General features: G+C 41.8%; 1 protein-coding gene across 1 annotated transcript; it reads right to left on the bottom strand.

The window, feature by feature from the left end:
- Nucleotides 1–478: 478 nt before the first annotated feature.
- Nucleotides 479–21,487, bottom strand: ERMP1 (endoplasmic reticulum metallopeptidase 1). Its single transcript, XM_057401189.1, has 15 exons — nt 21,204–21,487; nt 19,993–20,294; nt 16,587–16,714; nt 16,131–16,236; nt 15,102–15,248; nt 13,528–13,620; nt 9,039–9,251; nt 7,948–8,168; nt 5,349–5,523; nt 4,635–4,825; nt 3,886–4,038; nt 3,265–3,467; nt 2,488–2,603; nt 1,876–2,039; nt 479–738 (listed from the first exon to the last, which is right to left on the bottom strand). Exons 1-15 carry the CDS (start codon nt 21,476–21,478, stop codon nt 574–576), a joined length of 2,652 nt encoding a protein of 883 aa, XP_057257172.1. The 5' UTR covers nt 21,479–21,487; the 3' UTR covers nt 479–573.
- Nucleotides 21,488–23,355: the final 1,868 nt, after the last annotated feature.

Raw genomic sequence — 23,355 nt, 5'->3', positions numbered from 1 at the left:
TATTTGAAAAGATAATCTAGATAAATAATGACCACATTTCATCGTAACACCAATTCTCTGGCATTGTGTATTTGCTAGGGACTGGAAATGCAATCTACACGAGCATCATAACTTTCAGTGACTTCATCCAGTGACAAAAGTAATGTTTAGGACTTTGCCACCTCTGCCCCCACCCCATGTGGACAAACATCTTTCAGCTGAAGATCTTGCTTTAATGGGACGGATAGGATTGGCAGGTAACAGTCCCCACGTGTGCGCGAAGGATGGCATATTTTACGTAACATCAAAATAATTCCATGAGGCTCATTCATTACAATTGCCACCATATTGTGCTAACATTACCTCCTCAACTGCCATTTCAGTGGAAGAACCAAGGTGAGCTGTATTCACACTGACACAAAGTGTCACTATATCCCCAAGATAGCAGTAGTCTTCAAATAGTCAAACTGACAAAGAAACACCATTTGTCGCCAAATTCTTGTGAAAGTCTCTGCCATCTTCTTAGAAAGTGTTTGCTGCAATAGCATTCTGCATCAGAGAGATTACCCTATTAGTGCTGTGTTACTGTCAACATTAGAAGACAAACAGGTCGTAAGTGCAGGACCAACCAGAAGGAAACGTCCAGTTTGGAAACCTCTCCAGTAAGGCATGGAGTTGAGGGGACTTTTGATCTTCCCCAAAAAAGTAATGTGCTGCTATGGCGACGGAGACTATTCCGTCAGAATGTTTTTCTGGAGCCTGAAAGTGAGAAAAGAACACAATCCTTATGATTATTTATGGCTTTTAAACACAGGATCAGTACAGATGTACTTTTCTACAGGCTTTGTTATCTATGCAACAGACTTTATCCTGCAGCACTTTGTCCTGTTAAAGCACTTTGTCCCGTTAAAGCACTCATCTTCAAACATGACAGTCTGATTACAGAATGAGTTCAATTTGAACTGGACTTGCAACTAGGTATTTAAGTAACACTGCCTCTGACATGTTATGTTTCTCCCACATCTACCTTCAACATTTGTAGCTATTGGTTTTGCTGACAAATCAAGACATGGACTCCAACACTGTCTATATACCGATACTTCTATTGTGAATCCTTAGGATGAAAAGCCTCTGCCTAGCTTTGCTACTATCAATCTTGGATAGGTTGTCTCACTGCAGATTCCTGTCTGCCTTTATCGAGTACCCTCAGTATTATTTGGTTAAGCATTTAGACTGCCTGCTCCAGGAAAGAACAAGGGACTTTCTAACTTTTCAAAGACTCCTGTCATATTTACTCAAGGAATAGGACCTGTTAAACCTATAATAAGAATCATACAGCACTGTGAAGAGGTCTTCACTGGAGGGCTGGGGGAGATGGGAGGACTAATCATATGTGCCACTGGAACAGCAGTGCTGGAAGCCTTGCTTGCAACTGAAAATAATGTGAAAGGAACTACAAAACAAAGGTTTTAAAACTCTTCAGCTTCAAGACAGGTGAGTTTCCCACCAAGCACTCCCTGTAATTTCCCAAAACCAAGCAAACAAAATACACGGAAAAGAAACTATTCACAACAGGAGAAATAACTCTGAAATAACAGTAAGAGATAAAGAACTATGATGCTGAGATCAGAAAAATCCAAACTTCTGACCTAAGGCCATGGAGATATGAACATATTTTCCCTTCGGCTGTTTGGCAAGTTAGTTGACTAAGCATCAAAAATATGTGTGAGCTGATAGGTAAAGTTCAGGGACAAAGTAAATGAGGAAAGCTATAGAATTAGGATCTATCAAACACAGCTTAAGACAGTTATTATGCCATTTTTCACCTAAGAATGAAGCAATGGTGATACCAGGGCACAGCAGAGGCTCGCCAGTTCCCAGGAGCAGCATACTCACCGTCAGCTCCACCCAAAAGTGCCATGGTGTTGCCTGCAGCCCATGAGAGTAAAACACAAAGTAGTCTCCTCCTAAGCTGGCAACTGGCACACCGTCCCCCAAAGACCAGGTAGAGAGAGTTGAGCCTTTGTATGGCCGAACATAGAGAGACATGTGACTGGGACCTGCAGAGACAGGGGTATGTATCTAGATGTATCAACAGGTAGAGGCAGAATAACCATCTACTTTCCTACATAGTAGCATGTTACCTGTGTATTACTACTAGTGTCTCCCAGAACATGATAAAACTGTCTTCTCTACAGAAGCAGCTTAAATTATTTATAAGCAGTGAGATAAATGAGATATTCATATAGGAGAGGGACAGAGCTATAAACGACTAAGACTTGGTGTAAAAAGATCAAGGGCTTACTCAAAATAGACAAGGTTATCAGTGCCCCCTATAACAACTGCAACACAACATCCAGAGCTTCTAGTGTGTTATGAAACTGCATTAATTCATGCTAATCTTACAAAGCTTGGGAATGGCACTAGAATCCGCAGTCTTGGATTCAAAACCAGATTTATTACTGTCATGGAAAATTAAATCACAGACCAGAAACTTCAGTCTCTTACCAGATACTTCAAAGGTTAACTTTACGGAGTTCTGGGGCATCAGCTCCCTGGACAGAACTTTGAAGTGAACTGGGCTTCTCAGAATAATTTCTGGAGCAGGAAGGTACCAGTTTTTCCTGTGTTTAAAAGAAAAGTGTTAAGTTTTTGCATAATATAGCTGACTGTGCTGTTACTAAATGAAATATTCCAAAGCTACTGATTCTAGCAGAAGGCAGGTAAAATTAGCAGCTTGTGGCAGGCAGATACTGAAAAGGCACATTAATAGGAAAATAGTCAACAATGTGTTCGTTCATTACTTTTGTATGCCTTAATTTACAGAACAAAAATAAAGAGTATTTGCATCTTCATACTGCTACATTTTCTTCACAAGATTCTTGGGCTATGAGAAATAGTCACAGCAGCTAGTTTTCCTGTGGAGATCAGCTATTCTAAACTTCCTCTGCAGTCAGCTGAGGTAGGGGAAGAAGAAGAAAAGAGATATACACACGCCTACTCTGAACTGCCATTTAGAAGCTCCCGCTTCACCTTTCTTTCCACTCGTGCTGACACTGATTTTCCACATCAACTTCTACAGCTTCTGCAGCACGCTAACGATCTTGCAAGAGATTCTGGCAGAAGACACTGCACCTAAACAGAAGTTTGTCTTCTGAAGTGGAATGATTATTTACTTTATACCAAGATTAGCCTTACTTTTTCTTCCCTTACATGAGTGAGACTGCATAAATGACCAATGTGCTTTGGCAGTAAGTGCTCAAGTGATGCAGTGGTCACACCAACCGGAACATGAAATGCACTGGTAGAATCCAAGGAAAACCACAGAAAGGTGCCTGCTCCTCACATGGAGTTCTAATGGTGTCATTGATTTCAGGTACATGGGGAGTTATGTGAGACATTCCATTATAATCAAATCCATTAATCCATATACCAGAGTCACTTTTAACCACATTTCCGTCTAGATCATGAAATCTTCTGCTCATGTGCTAGAAGAAAAAAACAAAAAAACACCCAAAAGCAAAACCAGAAAGGTGATGGCGCATGTGCAGTTCTCAAGAGTCAAAAGTGATTCTGAACACTCTTCTGTGTCAATCCTTAAGGTCTACTGCATTTTCAGTGTGCACAAGACATGTATCTGCATATTTATGATTATATAGAGAGAACTACTCAGATGAAATAAACATAGCATAAACCACCTACATTCAGAAGATGACTGTGCCTGCACGTATTTGCTCACCTTGACAAAATCTGCTTTTTAAATTATCATTGCTTATTCAACTCTCCCACTTAAAACCCCCTTTTAAAGGCCCTGCTCTTCTGACACAAATAAACTGAACACAGAGATTGAACGATGGAAACATTCACAACTGACAGAGGCAATACGATATGCAGTGCTTTTCTTACCTGGAGAAAGACACGCTTAGGCCTTGGATTAGCTGCATCAGAACTGTAAGGAAAGAAGATTCCACTACAAACGAGAATCAGAGTGACTACAAACACGGCAGTTAAAGTTACTAGAGTCGTTTTTGTGCTTTTGACAAGGTAAATGAAGTTAATCTAGAGAATAAAAAGACAGACCAGTTATAAAACTGCAAGACTTAAGAAATAAGACACTATTTCTGTAACTCTAAAATCCAATTACGGAACTGAAACAACATTGACAAGATACTACTGCAAGTACTACCTGACACAAGACACTTCTTTGTAACCTTAGTATTGACAACCAAAAGGAGTAAATTTAGTACTTCCCTGAGCTTTCAAAAGTTTCCTGGTTTTAACAACATCTGCCACCAAAAAAATAGAACGTTTGTGGCAAGCACAGCATGAAAAAAAAAGCTTGAGATTTTTTTTTAAGTGTAATGAATGTATTGTTCAGCCACATACTAAACTTCACATAAAATGAGTGCCTTAAATATGCATTAAATTGCATGTTTTACAACAATATTTACTACATTATCATAGGGAAGATGTATTTTTGTAACCCCTGCCTCAATGACTTTTCTCTGACTAACACAAAACGTGGAATGTTTGACATATTTTCTGTAAGTTTCCTGTAACATTTAAGATACTGTCAAATTAACTTCAAATGCTAACTTAGAAAAACTCTAGATAAAATGTAAAAGTTTCAAACAACATTTACAAGTTCTACTTACAAAATAGGATGATAGAATCATAGTCATGACCACAATAAATCCTGCCAACACCACATCTGGTAGAATTTCTGACCCACTTCGTCCCATGATAGGTGTAAACATTTCAAACACAGTCCAACTTAGATACATCATATACACATAGGGAACAAACATTCCGAGCATGTACATTGTGACAAACTTCATTGTGGCACCTATACAGTACAGGAAAAAGAAAAAAAAAAAGAAGACAAAGAACCCACCAAAGCTTAAAAGGACATAAACACACAGCTTTACTAATATACCTATCCATACACTGCTGCAGGGCCCAGTGCACAACACTGGTCATCCTCCCTGACACAGATATGGGAAAAGGATCTCTTTTGGCAAAGCCAGTACCAATGTTAACTCTTTCAGAAACACCACAAAACTATTATTATATAAAACCAAAGCAAACTAAATAAACCGGTGTTCTGTCCCAACCAGTATTTGAATATTACAGTATTTTCTAACAATCTTTACTGTCCCTCAAAGTATGCAATCACTTATTAATAACCCCACACAGAGTTGTTCTTTTTAGCCTGAGAGGATGTTTTTCAGTGTATTTTTCAGAAAGAACTGTCTTTAGTTCAAGAACACTTCTTGTTCCAAAAACATCACATGCTTACTTTTACTCTTCAAATTCAAGTTCAGGATTTCTATTCCCTAAATACAAGCTCCTCCCCTCAAAACTCATACCTTTTTGGCTGAATTCTTTATGGATCACCAGCTTTGTAAGTAAAGGAAATGCCACCCATAATGTACAAATGAACGCAGAACAAAGGCCCATCTGAGTAATCACAGCCAATGCTATGGACCAAATCATCAGAGAGGCGTCAAAATAAAGATCTCCCAGGTACTGCTCATTCATATTCTGTAACAAAAAAAAGCAAATACTTATTACTAAGGATATTCCATGTATAACCTCTCATGAAAACACATACAAAAATCCTTGTATCTTGTATATCATAGAATCACAGAATGGTTTTGGTTGGAAGGAACCTTAAATATCATGTTGTTCCAACTCCCTGCCATGGGCAGGGACACCTGCCACTAGACCAGGTTGCTCCAAGCCCTTTCCAACCTGGCCTTGAAAGCTGCAAGGGATGGGGCAGCCACAGCTTTTCTGGGCAACCTGTGCCAGTGCCTTGCCACCCTCATAGTGAAGATTTTTATCTCCACTCTGTCAGTTTAAAGCCATTTCCCCTTCCCCTGTCACTACAGGCCCTTGTATGTCCCTCTCCAGATTTCTTGTAGGCTCCTTTAGGCACTGGAAGGCTGCTCTAAGGTCGCCCCAGAGCCTTCTCTTCTCCAGGCTGAACAACCCCACACACAACCCCCCAAAACAATGTAACTGTTTTCCTTGGATAAAGTAATTTTGACAAGCACCATCTCGCCATTCTCTGACCACTCAGAGTTATCCATGACAGCATGGGGTGTTTTTTTAAATCTATTCTGGCATACCTTGAAAAAGAGCATGGGCTAGGTAGGGGGAGGAGGGAACATACAATTGAAAATACCAGTAAGATGGAAAGCTTATGTTTCAGGTACACAAGAAATAGGGCCTTTTTATAAAAAAAAATAGTATTTGTGAAGAATATAGAAAAGTTATGCAGTACTTATTTGTGAAAAAAAGTATCTACATCTCCTCAGATTCTAAACCTGATTTTTAACTGCAGCTGTTCATATGCTTCTTAGACAAGGACTGTTATTTAGTGCATAAATATGTATGTGGTGCCTTATATGTCATGCCACAGCTACCACTTCCGAAATCTGCTTCTGAAATATATTATATGTTTTGAAGAATAGACGTGCATGGATCATATCATACCAGATACATTTTCAAAACAGAAGGAATTTTAACTGTCAGAAACCTGTTTGGTTTTGTGGTGTTGTTTCTGTTTTTTTTTCATTTTTTTTGGTTTTTTTTGGTTTTTTTTAAGTTTCCTTGGAAATGCTCCAGTGTTTGCAGTGTCAGATTCTTTATTATGAACTCTGCTAGCAGCAAAGAGAACTGCTTGCATGGACAAGCTATCGGAAAGCACATTGTTCAGTTTTGGGGTTGGGGGTGTGGGGAACATAACTAAAGCCAAACCTATTTCAAAACAAAAAGCTTGTTAATTCACAAGTTCTTGAGCCTCTGATAGAAAACACCCAGGCATTGTTTGTGATAGCCAAGTAAGAGATTAGCTTCAAAATTTTTTTATGCAACTCTTAAGCATAATATAAATTACAGATGCAGCGTGTGTGCAGTGTACTGCAAGATACAGCATCCAGGAAAATTAAAGAGACTCATGATATCAAGTTGGATGATCTGCTGATGAGACAATTAGCAGGCAAGAAGTAGATCCAGAGTCTGTAGCAACTGAACAGTTAGCAAAAGTATACTCTCCCATCAGCTCTTCCAAAAGACTAGAAAATGGTACCATTCCATCTATTTCATAAATGGCTGAGCTTTTCTGCAAAAGGACAACACCACATACATGTTTGTTAACCTACATACACAAGTTAACACTCCCTTCCCAAACAATTAAAAAACTCCACTTCCAGATAAAGACATGATCAATCCACCTGGAAGCAACAATACAATCAAATTTCAGTAAATTTCTTAAAACTTCTTCAAATACTTCCATTAAGCTGTATTTGACTGACAGCTTTCCTCAACTTCCTTGCCCAAAGCTTATACACGTGGTCAAGAAGACAAGTAATGGCAAGCAGAATGACTAAATATTACTGTGCCCAAAACCTAAACCTAACATGCTCAAGTAGCTGACTTCGGCTCTAGAAGACTATCTTCTGTTGGGTACCATCTTGTGTTCGGGCCCCAGAGCTGGATGCAGTACTCCAAGTAGGGTCTTAAGAGGCCGGAGTAAACAGGCAGAATCACCTCCCCTGACCTGCTGGTCACAAACTAGAACACTGAAAAGTATCAAAAAAACTAAGTTCTCCAACTGTTGCTATGCTCTCTTATCACTGAAATGATGGCAAGAAGTGACGGTGCAGGTAAGGAAAGAAACAGTGCCTTATAATGGATTATACCAGGCTTTTGCCTTTTTTTCCTGAAGCAGCTCCTAAACATCATTAACAAGGAGAAAGCCTTACATCATGAAGCTCGTAACTCTGTGTTTCAGTAGAACAATCCCTATGCTTAGGTGAAGCAGTTACTACAGCAACATTTTAAATATTTCTGCCTGATACAGAAAACCTTTTGTATCTTTTTTAATCAACTCAAAGACTAAGTCTTCCGCAGATTACACACTACATTACCTTTCAACATTAGCAACAAAGTCAAGCCTACCTTGTAGAAGAACTCCTTGGCTACTGTATGCACAAGGATGAGATTAGCTGCAGCTGCAGTGCCGTACAGAAACACAGAAACATAAAAGTGGGTGTACCAAGAAAGAGACCGTCCGATGACAGAGACAAACACTGCCACTATAAGGACTGTCACCAGTGTGCAGATCCAACTTATCAGTGTTAAGCCAAATGCAGTAAAGAATTTCTTCAGGTTATGCATAGCTATGAAGAAGAAAACAGAAGTCTCAACAGTTATGTATTCTACCGCAGACTATCATCAAGACTGTAGTTACTCCACAGTATAATTGCTGTAATGACAAAAATAAACCTGCATGAGTTGTTCACGCTGAAGATTTCTCAACAACAGTCTAAATCATTTAGCCTATTTCTTTGCTGGTCTTTTTTAAGTTTTCCTCACTGCAAGATTTATTCCCAGACTAGCAGTGTATTATGTGGATTACCGTGTTCCCAAATGTAAAAATTTCTCTGGGGAACCAGCTGATCCACTCTGACAGTTATAAAGTGTCAAAAAAAATTTAAATCTGAGTTGCTTTTGTTGTAACTTTTTCTTACTCCAAAAATGTTTACTGGATTTCGTGGGGAGGCGCTGGTGGTTGTTTCAGTTAAGATTTTTTTTTTTTTTAGCACGTATGTTTCTACACATACCTCAAAAGGACTAACTGGGAGATTTCAGTTGTTTTACACCGTTTATTAAGCTTTGTTATCTTTTTCCCCAGTTGTTGTTTTCTCATTTGCTCCTGAAGAAACATGATTCTGAAGCCATCCATACCTGTGCTAACAGAATTTCTGTACGTAATCAATTTTTTTTTTTCATTTTCAGATCTTTCATAGGATTCTATTTTAACCTTCATGAAAGGGTAAGAGATATGATGATTTGTAAGTGATAAGACATCACAGACTCATAATTATTCACAGCTGAGAAATGTAAATACAAAGCAACTCCTATGGCATGCTGCACACCTGAAATTTATTTCTGAAGTTCACCTGAACACTTCTTAATCAAATAAATGTTATTCATTAAAGAGTAATGTGATTGATTTTCATATTTTTTCCCCCAAGAACTACACTTACCTCTGGTTTTGGGCTGTATTACTTTCTTGCTTAGATAAAAAGAAGCAATAACTGCTGTAATATAGTTCATGATAGTGCCAACACGAGCAGGATAAACCAGGACAAATAAACCAAGTACATCGAAGAACACAACATTTCCATGTCGATACTCAAAGGATTTAGCCAATTTATCTGATGTTGCTAGGTATTTCAGGACAGCTAGAATATTGTCACCTATTAAAAAAGGAGATCACAATCACAATATGCTAGAGATTGGAAGGGACCTCGAAAGATCATCTAGTCCAATCCCCCTGCCGGCGCAGGAACACCTAAATAATGTTACACAGGAATGTGTCCAGGCGGGTTTTGAATGTCTCCAGGGAAGGAGACTCCACAACCTCCCTGGGCAGCCTGCTCCAGTGTTCCGTCACCCTCACCGAGAAGAAGTTTCTTCTCAAGTTTAAGTGGAACCTCTTGTGTTCCAGTTTGTACCCATTACCCCTTGTCCTATCATTGTTTGCCACTGAGTAGAGCCTGGCTCCATCCTCGTGACACTCCCCCTTTATATATTTATAGACACTTATAAGGTCACCCCTCAGTGTCCTCTTCTCTAAACTATAGAGACCCAGCTCCCTCAGTCTTTCCTCATAAGGGAGATGCTCCACTCCCTTAATCATCTTCGTTGCCCTGCGCTGGACTCTCTCCAGCAGCTCCCTGTCCTTCTTGAACTGAGGGGCCCAGAACTGGACACAATATTCCAGACATGGTCTCACCAGGGCAGAGTAGAGGGGAAGGAGGACCTCTCTCGACCTACTAACCACCCCCCTTCTAATACACCCCAGGATGCCATGGGCCCTCTTGGCCACAAGGGCACAGTGTTGGCTCATGGTCATCCTGTCGTCCACTAGGACCCCCAGGTCCCTCTCCCCTACACTGCTCTCTAACAGGTCGTTTCCCAACCTATACTGGAACCTGGGGTTGCTCCTGCCCAGATGCAGGACTCTACACTTTCCCTTGTTATATTTCATCAAGTTATTCCCTGCCCAACTCTCCAGCCTGTCCAGGTCTCGCTGGATGGCAGCACAGCCTTCTGGTGTGTCAGCCACTCCTCCCAGCTTAGTGTCATCAGCAAACTTGCTGATAGTACACTCAATTCCCTCATCTAAATCCTTGATGAATATATTAAATAATACCGGTCCCAGTACTGACCCTTGAGGCACTCCACTAGTTACAGGCCTCCAACTAGACTCAGCCCCATAGACTACAACTCTCTGGCTTCTCTCCTTCAGCCAGTTCACAGTCCACCTCACTACCTGATCATCCAGACCACACTTCCTCAATTTAGCTGTGAGGATGCTGTGGGAGACTGTGTCAAATGCTTTGCTGAAGTCAAGGTAGACCACATCCACCGCTCTGCCATCATCCATCCACCGTGTTATTTCCTCATAAAAGGCTAAGAGATTGGTCAAGCATGATTTCCCCTTGGTGAAGCCATGTTGACTGCCCCTCATAACCCTCTTATCCTTGATATGCCTTAAGATGGCACCAAGGATAAGGTGTTCCATCACTTTCCCAGGGATGGAGGTGAGGCTGACTGGTCTATAGTTACCCGGGTCCTCCTTCTTGCCCTTTTTGAAGACTGGAGTGACATTTGCTTTCCTCCAGTCCTCAGGCACCTCTCCCGTTTCCCAAGACTTGGTAAAGATGATGGAGAGTGGTCTAGCAATGACTTCCACCAGTTCCCTCAGCACCCGCGGGTGCATCCCATCTGGACCCATGGATTTATGGATGTCCAGATTGCTCAACTGGTCTCTAACCCATTCCTCATCGACTAAGGCAAACCCCTCCATTGACCTGACTTCATCTAAGGTCTCAGGGGTACAGGGCTCTTCAGGACTGCCTGCAGCAGAGTAGACAGCGACAAAGAAGGCATTCAGTAACTCTGCCATCTCTGTATCTTCTGTCACCAGGGCACCCATCCCGTTCATCAGTGGGCCTACATTGCCTCTGGTGTTAGTTTTGTCTGCCATGTATTTGAAAAAGCTCTTTTTGCTGTCCTTGACCCTTCTCGCCAGGTTTAATTCTAAGGAGGCCTTAGTCATCCTAGCTGCCTTCCTACATCCTCTAGCAGCAGCCTTATATTCCTCCCAAGTGGCCAGCCCCTCCTTCCATGACCTGTAAACCCTCCTCTTCCACTTGAGCATACCCAGCAATTCCCTATTTAGCCATGCAGGTCTCCTGGCCCTCTTCCTTGACTTCCTACGTGTCGGGATGCTCTGATCTTGAGCTCGGAAAAAGCAATCCTTGAATGCCAACCAACTATCTTGGGCCCCTTTACCTTCAAGCAGCCTTGCCCATGGGATTTCCCCTAGCAATTGCTTGAAAAGGCCAAAGTTTGCCCTGCTAAAGTCCAGGGTTGCAATTCTACTTGGTATTATACTAGTCCTACCACACAAGATCCTGAATTCCACCATCTCGCGGTCGCTGCAACCAAGGCAGCCCTCAACCCTTACTGCTTCAACCAGATCCTCCTTGTTAGTGAGGATACACAACATAACTATATCAGGGGTGACATATCAGCACACACAATTTTTTTATGCAAGCATTCTTGAAAAAAGAAACCCAGAACTGTACTGAAATATCCTCAAAGACATGAGTATACAACTGGTTATTGTGAAATAGGTATTCAATGGTAGACACAGCATTGTATTTTCATGAGTTCACCTATACAGCTGTCACGAAAATAAATGTATTTGGGAAGCTCCATGTATTTGAACACTGTTGCAACGAAAGGTGCAGTGAAGCTTTCAGCCCTTAAGTTATAGAATCACAGAATAGTTTCGGTTGGAAAGGACCTTAAGATCAAGTTCCAACCTCCCTGCTATGGGCAGGGACACTTCCTACTAAACTACGTCATCCAGGGCTCTGTCCAACCTGGCCTTGAACACTGCCAGGGATGGAGCATTCACAACCTCCCTGGGCAACCCATTCCAGTGCCTCACCACCCTAACAGGAAAGAATTTCTCCTTATATCTAATCAAAACTTCCCCTGTTTAAGTTTTAACCCCTTACCCCTTGTCCTATCACTATAGTCCCTAATGAAGAGTCTCTCCCCAGCATCCTTATAGCCTCCTTTCAGATACTGGAAAGCTGCTACAAGGTCTCCACACAGCCTCTTCTTTTCCAAGCTGAACAGCCCTAACTTTCTCAGTCTATCTTCGTATAAGAGGTGTTCCAGTCCCCTGATCATCCTCGTGCCCTCCTCTGGACTTGCTCCAACATCTCCATGTCCTTATGTTGAGGACACCAGAACTGTACACAATGCACCAAGTGGGGTCTCACATGAACTGAGTAGAGGGGCAGGATCACCTCTTTCAACCTGCTGGTCATGCTCCTTCTGATGCAGCCCAGGATATGGTTGGCTTTTTTGAGATCTGATATTAAGCACTGGACTTCATGGTGAACCCACAGAGGAGTTCATAATTTCCTAATCTTCCTCCTCCTCTTGCCATTAGTAACCCCCCCATGTTTCAATGACAAGTACCTGCCCTGATTTCCGTAGATGACTGTAAGACAGGAGACAAGGAGGTTTCCTCTGTAGCGAATGAGGTACCAAACAACTTTTTTTCCCCCACAGTACAGCAAAACCACACGTATTTAAATGAGAACAGCAGTGTTCCTTAACTTTCATTTTGCTTCTGACCTGAAAAGTGCTTATTAGTTGAAAAGTTTCTTTTTCTTCCCAGCTGTGACACATTAAGCAAGAGATATTATATGTAACCACCATGACAGTAAAATCATCTTTCAAAGGAAATTTAAAAATGTTACTTTCTGTCCTGCAACTTGCACTTCAAGAAAGTGTTTAAAACTCTTACTCATGCTGGAGATCTAAGCTGACTTCTTTGGAAGCTCAAAGAGGGAAATGGCCAAAATACCAGAGGCACTTAGAATCACATTAGTTTTCCTGAGAAACTAGAGGTCTTGCTGTAATTTTCTTTACTGCAGTATGTCAAATAGCCTGCTCTGAGCATGACCTGTTAGTAGAAAATAAGTCCTGTTTATCAACAGTCCATGTGCTACATTTAAGTTTGACTGAGATCCGTTCTAAAAGAAAACCCCCTGCTGGCAGATCAAGTCCCTATGCCCCCAACTTAACCATAAGCTTCCCATGATGAACATCAATCAGTAAGGGTACTTACTGAGAAAAAAGGAACGCAGACCACTGAACAATCAGGTATCAATAACTAGATTTTAACCTTAATTAGATTCCACAGTTACTCTCAAAACAACATTACTGGGTGCTGAAAAAGTTTATCTTCCTAAGTTGAGCTAACATATAACCTTTGTATTTTAAAGACACAAATATTCAGTTAATTCTTTGTTCTTCAAGAACATGTCTAGCATGTGCTAAATGTGTAATTAAAACTACGAATTTCTTGCACTGATAGTCTTAACAGCAAAATGAAAAAGCAGCAAGTTTAGTAAATAACCAAATTCTTGAAATACCAACCTGCTCTTTGAATGGAATCTGTTAAAATTCTGTCTGATGTGTCATATTCTGTATGATAAATGTAGCCATTTTCAATAAAAGCCAAATCTATTCCTATAGAGACAGAAAAAGGATATTTGAAATTATGTAACCTAAAACCTCAAAACAAACGTGAAAGCCTCAGATATACTTTACACAAAATGTTGTGCTACTTTGCAGCCCACTCACTATCCCTAAAGATAGACAAAATAGTCTGCAGAAGGAAGACTAACTGGGATTCTGTGTGTGTTTAAAAAAGTACACTTTAAAAGCATTTTAAAGTATGTCTTTTGTAGTGTACTGTTTATCGATGTCATGCAAATTAAACTGATATTTACTGAGAAACAAAAACATTATTAATCATCTCAGCTTCAGGGAAGAGGAACAAGTTGATTCCAAACATTTACTAGTAAAACATCAATAGGGATACACACTGAAAAGTAATAAAAAGCAGCACTGTGGAGCTATAGAAACACCTTCTCAAAATACCACGTGTGTTATTTTTATTTCCCATTTGTAAGCAGATTTTCAAACAGACAGTCTGAAAATTCTCAAATTAAATTACCAAAATAGGTTTTCTGCAAAATTAATTATACATTCAGTGTATTCCAAACACATATGCCTTCAGCTGCATATGCAAAAAGTTGCTGTCTGCCATCTGAATCCTCACAACTTTGCAGAGGTTTAATAAATCAGACCTCAATACTATCAGCAAAGAAGAATAAACTAGTTCTTTAACTCACTAACCTCATTTGTATTTGTTTAAAAAAAACAGATGTCAGTGAGAATTCATTTACCATTTATGATGCAGGTACGATTCTGAACAAACAAAAACTCATTGTACAAAATCAGTTACTTTATTTTCAGGCTAAAACCATACTTTGGAACAGTTCATGCCAACAGTTCATGCATATTCTTTGGAACAGAATATGCCAACAAGTTTTGTTCTAAGAATCATTGCAGAGATACCACTGACAACAGACATCAACAACCTGTGCCAGACAGCAAGTATTTACAGAAGTTTACATTCCCTTGAATTGTTTGTACTGTGCTCTCCATATTGTCTTCCACTGATAATTCTCTGCAGAACTCGTAGCAAACTATAAAACAGATTAGCAAAGCTAAAAAACTGCTGTCCTGTGCTTGATTATGACCAAATAAAAGTTATGAAAATGCACTCATTGCTAAGTCAGTATCTTTAAAAAAAAGTGGGTTTGGTTTATCCATTACATACAAACATTTAATTCCCACAAACAGGTTATTAGCTTCATTATCAAAATGTTTACAAACAGAATGTTTGACAGCATACTGTTAATTCCGGGATTTTCAGGAAACTTTCTGGAAAACAACAATCTCCAAAAAAGATTCTTAACAACCTGCACAGCAAAATAAATTTAAAGGCTCTTGCCCTAGAAAATAAGCAGGAAAATTTGCTCCCAAACTGAAAGACAAATCAAGTTTGTGGACCTTCACAAGAACTGCAGAACAGCCTCCTTGTTATAAACTTAAAATAAATGATTGCACAATGCACATTGACATGTCTTCTGGTAAAATACCTGGAATGTTGCCAAAGTCCCTGTAGATACGGAAGTCTGTATCTGCTGGGATAATACCACTCTGAAATACTTCCTGTGCTACCACAGAGGCAAAGGGATGTTTGGCTGCAACTACGTATGCTTGCACCAACCAAGGGTTCTCAGGTCCTAACAAAAGATGAGCAGAAAGTTCATAACAGATACTTTTCAAACTTCAGTTAAGATATGTATCTTTATGGTAAGAGGTATGTAATGCAAACAAACTCACTAATTTCAAAATGCTGTTGCCCCACAGGTGATATACTAAGTGAACTTGTGTTGGCTGAATTACTCAAACTTGGGAGAAATAACTAGGTATACTGGGGGGAAAAAAGCCAAACCACCCAACACTGATGCCTTGTCTGTGCAGTGGCAGAGTAGATCAGCTGTTTCTCAAAAAAGACCCAGTATGAAGAAGTCACAATCTTTAGCAGAGTTTCCAGTTTATCATCTATGTATCACACCTCAAAACTGTTTAGAGAAAAGTCTCTGCACTAAAGCATTCCTGCAAGTAAACAGTTAAGCAGCCCCAGCAGTAGAAGAAAGTCTGCAGTCCAATTAGGGTGGAGCAGAACTTAAATGTAGCCTGCAAACACAGAAGTACTGCTGCATCCTGGGCAGCAGATGGAGATCTAATACCAACACCTCCCTGCAAAAACTTTAAAGAACTGCTGTGAAAATTAAATAAAGCATATGAAAGCATGTGTACACAAGATACACAAGATATCCAAATCTCTTTTTCTCCTTGTTACCTAGATGTGAAAGGGAAATACAATTTCTGTCATTCAGTTCTACAAAGGCTTCCCACCAATTAGGCAACTTCTGTGGCAGTGCTTCAGCCTACACACATCTAAATATGGAGAGCAACTTATCTACTACACAGGGTTGGGAAAGAGGCACAGAGGTTCTCCCATCTTTTGCTTATGAGTCACTTTTAATAATCCTTCTACTCTATATTATTTATTATCAAATTATCCCAGTGTAGAAAGTGAACACAACACAAGCTCATACCTGTTTGAAAAACAAGTTCTCTTCCTCCTACACCTGCTGCCTCCAGGTTAATAAAAGCTCTAATTGACTTGGCCCACTCATGTTGTGTAATGAAGCCGTGACTAGCCTTGATGGGAAAACAAAATTAAAAAATACAGGTCAAATATCTTTCAGACCAGCTGAAGTGCTATTTTTCTATCACGTACGGTCATAACTCAAGATTGGAGAAGGCAGACAGGTCACTTACAACTCAGATGCAGAAAATCCAAGACCTCCAATTAGGCTAAGATGGTCAGTATTAATCTAAATACATTTTTCCCTTTGAAAGCAAATGCCTTTTCCTCAGACTGTTAAGACTGGCATTTAACTAATATTTCAACAGATTAAATACAAGCCATACCTGCAGTTACTCTTTCCTTTGTGAGAGTCTTAATACACAGCTTTCATGTATATTTTATAATTCCAGCATATTCTCACCTGCAAAATATTTTCTTCTGCACCATTGAATAAGAATATGACAGCATGTTGCAGGGGCTCTGATGATTTTGAAAGCGTATTAAGTATTTCAAGCATCACTGCGCAGCTAACAGCATCATCACTGGCACCTTAAAATAATCAGAATAATATGGCTTACAAGAAACACAGAATTGCAACAAAGTAAGAGTATAAAAAAGCTTTATGCTTTCTAAGTGACTTAATCTGACATACAGTTATGTCAAGCTTTAGTATATTTTCTGCTACTGCTTGTAACCTATGTTTATACTAGTTAAAAGCAACAGCAGAGAGCAAAATGATGTTAGAAGTTGAGCAGATCTAGTACTACTGTTCCAGAAAAGCAGACTAACCAGGTCACTAAGCAAGCAAAGTGATCGCTGGCTATTTTTCTAAGAACAATACAAATAAACAAGGGCACAGTTTTCACTTCCAGCATACACAAGTTTAAAAAAAATAAACATGCCCACAAGGCTTCCCACTATAGCATCCAAGTGGACAAAACCTCAGAGCAATGTAAGGCCAAGATTGTGAAATAAAGCAAACACCTTTGCTTTGAACTCACACCTTTAAAACATTCTTAAAATGCAAGTAATACATTATAATATGGTATTTGCACTATCAGATGCTTTCCACCACCCTTCTTTGCAGAAAACACCTTTTGCTCTGAGCTCAGTGGTCTGTTCTAAGTTCCTCATTGTCCTGGGTTCAGCAGTAGCAGTCATGTTTCTCCTTCGTGGTAGCTGGTGCAGTGCTGTGTTTTGACTTCCAGCCTGGGAACAGTACTGGTGACACCGATGTTTTCGGTTGTTGCTAAGTGATGTTTACCCTGACCAAGGACTTTGTGAGGCTCATGCTCTGCCAGGGAGGAGGGGAAGCTGTAAGGAAGCAGAGACGGGGCGCCTGACCCAAACTGACCAAAGAGGTATTCCATACCACAGTACGTCATGCCCGGGGTGGGGGGTAACTGGGAGTTACCGGGAAGGACACGGGCTTCCGGGTGGGACTCGTTTTCTTGGCCGGTGGTATCGTATTCTCTTCCCTTGTTATTTTCCCTTACCATTGTTGTAGTTGGTGGTAGCAGTGGTGATTTGTGTGGTACATTGGTTGCTGGACTGTTCTTGTCTTAACCCGTAGGAGTTGCACCCTTTCGATCCTCCTCCCCGTTCCTCTGGGAGCGGGGAAGCGAAGAGCCCTGGGGGGGAAGGGGGGGGGGGGGCAGGCCTCGATTGCTCTCAACCCAGCACCACTCACTGGGAGTGAGTGAACAAGTTGTCTGGCTAGGGTTTAAACCACGACAGTTCTTTTGCAACAGTTTTCTAGACTTACTCTCACTTCCCATATCCTGCTATTTTTTTAATCTTAATTAAGCATCCATATTTTATCCAAGTTCTCCCTATTTCCCTTGTTTTGCTGCAAGAGGTACCATCTCCCTATACCACTCTAATCCACAAAATCTGAGAGCAAACAGAGAAATTTAACTTCATTCCTTTAGGCCCAGGTGCGCATACGATGCCAACATGCATTGAAATGTCAATGACAGTGTGGGCAGGCTGCAGCATGCTATTAGGGCAGACTTATTAGCTGCTAACTCTTTGATTTACTCATTAAAAAAATGAGCTCTTCCAAAGACTGTAACTTGGCAAGATTCAGACATATCTGCCCCTTCCACAAAAAGGTCATGTTCCTGATACAAACACAAATCTTAGCCTTAGCTTATTGTATGGAGGTATTTTAGAATAAATATACAAACCCAAAATCTTTACTATTTTACATGCATAAGCATCAGCAGCAGATTATGTTTTACTACCTGATTTTCAAATACATTGATCACTGAGTCCTGCTGATTCTGGTTAAATAACTCTTTTTTTTGTGAAAAAAACTGTAGGCAAATAGCTTACATAAATACAGGAGAACAGAAAACATTCTGGCTTATGTTATGTGCACTAAGAAAATGAAAGACCAGTTCCTCACTGTTGTGGTGAAAGGTGAGTCTGATTTGTGATTAGGGGCAAGCATACAGGCTGATTTCTAGCTCCTCCATGGGTTTCTGTATAATCCTACAGAAAACACTAATATTCTTTGGCACCTCTGTGCAAGGTTGGTGAAGTATTTTACTGTCTGAGTAACTGTAAAGAAACTAATTGATGTAGACATAATCCTGTGTTACAACCCACAGAAAGAGATGCACAATTTACATAGGGCATCAATTTAATGACAGTTTCAATAATCATTGTATTATGCTTGTGCAATATTCTTTCCAATTCTAGGCAGCCATATTTAGACTACAAATACAGTAATTAGGATCTCTGTGGTTCATAAATCCTAGAGTGTGTGTAATAACAATGCAGTTCTTAAGCCTCCTTTGAAAACTCACCTAGTCTAAACATGACCAAGGAGAAAGAGAAGTTCTGCATACTACTGGTTGACAGAAAAAAAGGCATAGAGTTTGTTTCTTTAGTTAATAACTGTTTTCTCAGTAATAAAAACTACTTGCATGTGCTGAAGAACAAATGGTTTACCTGTCAAAATAATGACATCATGTGAGGTGTAAATGAAGAAACTTACAGTACAAGCAGTGCTGTTAGTGACTGAACTAAACAATAACAGGCACACACCTGTGGCTGAGTGTTACAAGAGGTATTTTCGTGTGGTGCTCAGTTCCCTACCATCCTGGTACTCTTAAAACCATGTATCACACTCTTGTTGCAATCATTACATAACATGATTAGATTTATAAAATGCAGAGGGACAAGTATAAGAGAGTTTGCAATAGGGAAGTACTGGCAAGATGTAGACACCACCAAGGCAACAGAACCTTAATCTTTGATCACTACAGTCTTTTGAGATAGAAACTTTGAATGAAAAAAAAAAAAATTAAAAAAAGGCTTAACTTAAGGCTATCACACTAAAAATCTGAGATAAAGAGATAAAGTATGACAGCTGCAAAGGGAGGGGCAAATACAGTCTGACTAGTGAGGGTGGGAACAGTCTGTGGCACAAAGCATCCCATGAAAGAAAAACCAGGATTAAATCAGTACCCAACTATGGAAATATGAAAGACCTGAACAACAGGTGGAAGCAGCACATGAACTACATGCATAAGCAAGGAATTATAAGAAAGGTAGGTATAACCAAACTTTCTAGAAGTCTAAATATAGTTAGACTGCAAGTCTGTAATTTGCTGCCTCCCATAAAGCGACAGTGAAATCCTCACGTTAACAGAACCAAGCTCTCTCAGAACCAAACTGAATCTCACTGATATCAAGCAGACCGACACATGCAGTATTCTAGCATATGGTTTATAAGGCTACTTGATAGAGAAAGACAGCAAGCCAAGCTCTGTGGCTCATTTAATATAGAGAAATGCAGAATGAACACGTGGACCTACCTGGGGTATTTGGTACGGAATCAAAGTGACAATTGGATAACACTGCATGCTCAGCTCCATTTCGGGGTTCCAGCTTCACTACAACATTGGTTATGTTTGCATAGTAACTAGTAAAGCCTCCTAAAAAGTCAATGCTGAAGGAGCCTGTGGGCCTCTGTATGTTTACAGATATCTTGTGAGCACCTGTGCTTTCTCTTTCTATTGCCCTAATTTGTTCTAAGAGGTAGTTAACTGCAAGAACTTCATTTTCTGGACTTCCAACTGGTCTGGGCCCAATTGCTGTTATGTTGTCAAGATATCCCCTGGAAGAGACAAATTACACATTCAGCATCAACATATTCATTTAGTATGTGACTTAACTGTACCATTTTTGGACACAGTTCTATTTCAAAACTCACTGTATATGGAAGAGACTAAAGACAACAACTAGCAATGGCAGTCAGGATGCTGAAGATCATTATGGCAATGGCCATATAGTACTGATCTTTAGTGAGGGCTCCTCATCCTGCCTATCATGATATTAAACCAAAAAACTGGTTTTCTGGTTTGTACATATCAACCTCAAAAGAAATAAAAGGGTGAATGGAGAAGCTAAAGATTTTATCTTTAGCAAGGCTCTGCATATGCATACCTGCTCTTCCCTGGGTGTCTGAATAAGCACACTCTTAACAAGATTTACACCAGCTAAAAAACTGCAAAGAAGCTTTCCCAGACACCAAGTACTTTATAACAGTACCAGAATTAAACTATGTAGGATGCATTGCTTGACGGGCCTAAAATAGCACCCTTAAGAGACAGCCAATATGACAGCTGGCACACTTGCAGTATTTTTACTTACTTTACACAAGCGCCCAGCCTCTTGTCAGAGCAGGGAAAGACACAAGCATTCCGCAAGGGACACGACCGGCAAGTGACGGCAAAGGCCCGCACTGGCTCGGCCGGCGCGCAGGACCCCCACAGCGCACACCCGCTGCCCCCACACCACGGTAGGGTCGCTGCAGACCGATCAGTACGGCCGCCCGGAGCCAGCGCCCGCTTCCGCTGAGCCTCCCGCCGGCGCACAGCAAACGGCAGTCGAAGCCACCGCCGGCCGCCCTCGGGGTAACCTGGGCGGACTCTGCCCCGCGGACGGCGTGGCACAGGGAAGCCGCCCGGCTCTCCGCCGCCCGCCCGGAGCACCTGCACCGCCCCCCCCCCCCCCTCCGCAATACCTGGCGCGGGGGGCGCTGAAGTCGCGGGGCCCGGTGGCGGGCGGCTGGCTCAGCAGCCGCCGGTGCGAGACGTGCACCAGCGCCCGCAGCGCCAGCAGGTACAGCAGCACCAGCGACGCCCCCCGCGCCTCGGACAGCGCCAGCCGCCTTGGCCCTCCACGCTTCTTCCCGACCATGTCGCGGTCGCCGTCCTCCCGCGGTGGCGAGTGGCGGCGGTCGCGGTGGCCGCCGGTCGCGCGGAGCCGCCACACGTTGGCAGCCGCGCCGCGCTCCATGCGCCACACGCTCAGTCAAGGCTGCCGGCGCGAGCTCCGCCGGGCTGACAGGAGGTACGGACACCGACGAGGGTCAAAACCAGCCCGGGCTCCTCCTCGGCTGGGCACGGCGGGACGGGGGCGGGGCGCTGTCCCCGTCTCCTCCCGCCGGCGGTTTGGGTGTATTGGGCAATGTGCACGGGGCCCGGGGTGTCGGTGGTGGTCGCTTTTCGACTTTCGGGCCCTCGGCGGCGGTTGTCGGTGGACGGTGCCCGCCCAGTAGCGGTGGAGACCTCTTGCGGACAGCACCGGGGCGAGCCGCGGCCTGACCCTGCTCCTGGCCCAGGGTAGCCCCAGTTTGCGGGCAGCGCGCAAAGATGTAGGGGCCTTCGTGTTTCACGGCATTTTGTTAAAGCTTTCTTTATTAACACTAAAGCACAAGGGAAAGCGTGCACAAGTAACTATGGTGTCAGTGGGGGAGCAGTAGGGAGCACCACAACCACCACACCATAGGTGAAGGGTGGTGGAGCCGCGCTGACATGAAGTCAAGGCGCCAGCGGTGTGCGAGCGTTGCTGTTCTTTACACACACTGCATTTCGGCATTTGGTAGCTGTAGCACTGCCCTGGCTGGAGCCGAGGTAGCCCAGGGTGAAGTGCAGGAACGCCTGCCTGGACATGCCGGTGAAAGCAGCCTGCAGTGAAGTCTTGACACGGAGAGAACCCGTGAGGGTGGGGTCCTGAGCTGTGACACAGACCATCGCTCCTGCGGCACTCTACTTGCTGCTCCCTGCTGGAACGTGCTTCTTCCCGCTCCTGTGGTGCCTTTGAGTGATGGGACCGAGCTATTTGATGGTCATTTTTCCTATCTTTACCGCGCTGCTTTGCAATGTACCTGGCTACTCCTGAATATATCCTAAAAGATACTTGTTTCTTGTGCTCTGTAGCATAACCTGGAAACAAAATATGTGGTGACACGATCCAGAGGAACTGTTTCAATATACCCAGTTTTACAGATAAACACGGGACGTTGCTTCTTCTTACCTCTCTGTTGCCAAATGAAAGCTTCCTAACAGGAGTGCAATACTCCTTGGCATGAAGAAGCCTGAAGGAGTGGTGTGTGAAAATGTGATGACTATGCTGTCTGCACAGCTCAGGTGTTTTAGTAAATTTCCATATTCTGGCTTAGTGAGTTTTCTCCTTTGTTATACTGCACTCCCAGTGCAGACAAGATGACTGCTTAAAGTTTATAATTTACAACTCCGGATTATACTACTAAACTTATTAGAACTGCAAAAGAGTTTAATCCTCAATGGTCTTCTCCCTTTCATTCTTTGAGCAACATCTGAACATTAAAACCCCCTCAGTTAAGGAAAAAAACTGACTACTGATTGTTTGTGACAGTCACACTCTACCGGTCAAAACCATTTTCAATATTCTGTCAATTCAAAATTCAAAAGTAATTTTCTGCTCTAGATCAGAAAGACTTCTGATGTTAGGAATACTGACAGCACTTTTATCATCCGTTCTGTGCACTACATTTGGGAGGGTGCTGCGTGATGTGGATTTTGCTGGAAGTATAATATATACACGTTTTGACATGACTGGAACATCAGAGTTAAATACATCAACAAATACAGTGCCCTTTATTGCTCTCTTAGTCTGGAATGACTGATTTAAAGTAATTGGATCTAATTTCCAAACAAATGATTCAGCATAGAATGGTTTGACTTTATGCGAAGAAGGCTGATTCTGAACCTAGTATCTTGCAATCCACACTGCTAGTCTAATCCACTGTCATCTAACCATGGAGGGAAATCCCTACTTCACTGAGCGTGACTTATACTTGTAAACTAGTTTTTATGCAGAAAAAGTGAAAAAACAATTACCCATCTACAGGG

This window comes from Pezoporus wallicus, unplaced genomic scaffold, assembly GCF_028554395.1.
Source record: "Pezoporus wallicus isolate ANWC-B61680 ecotype Strahan unplaced genomic scaffold, APGP_CSIRO_Pwel_v1 contig_8208, whole genome shotgun sequence".
Lineage (NCBI taxonomy): Eukaryota > Metazoa > Chordata > Aves > Psittaciformes > Psittacidae > Pezoporus > Pezoporus wallicus.
The sequence above is the reverse complement of the archived record's forward strand: the minus strand, read 5'-3'. Positions and strand labels throughout refer to the sequence as shown.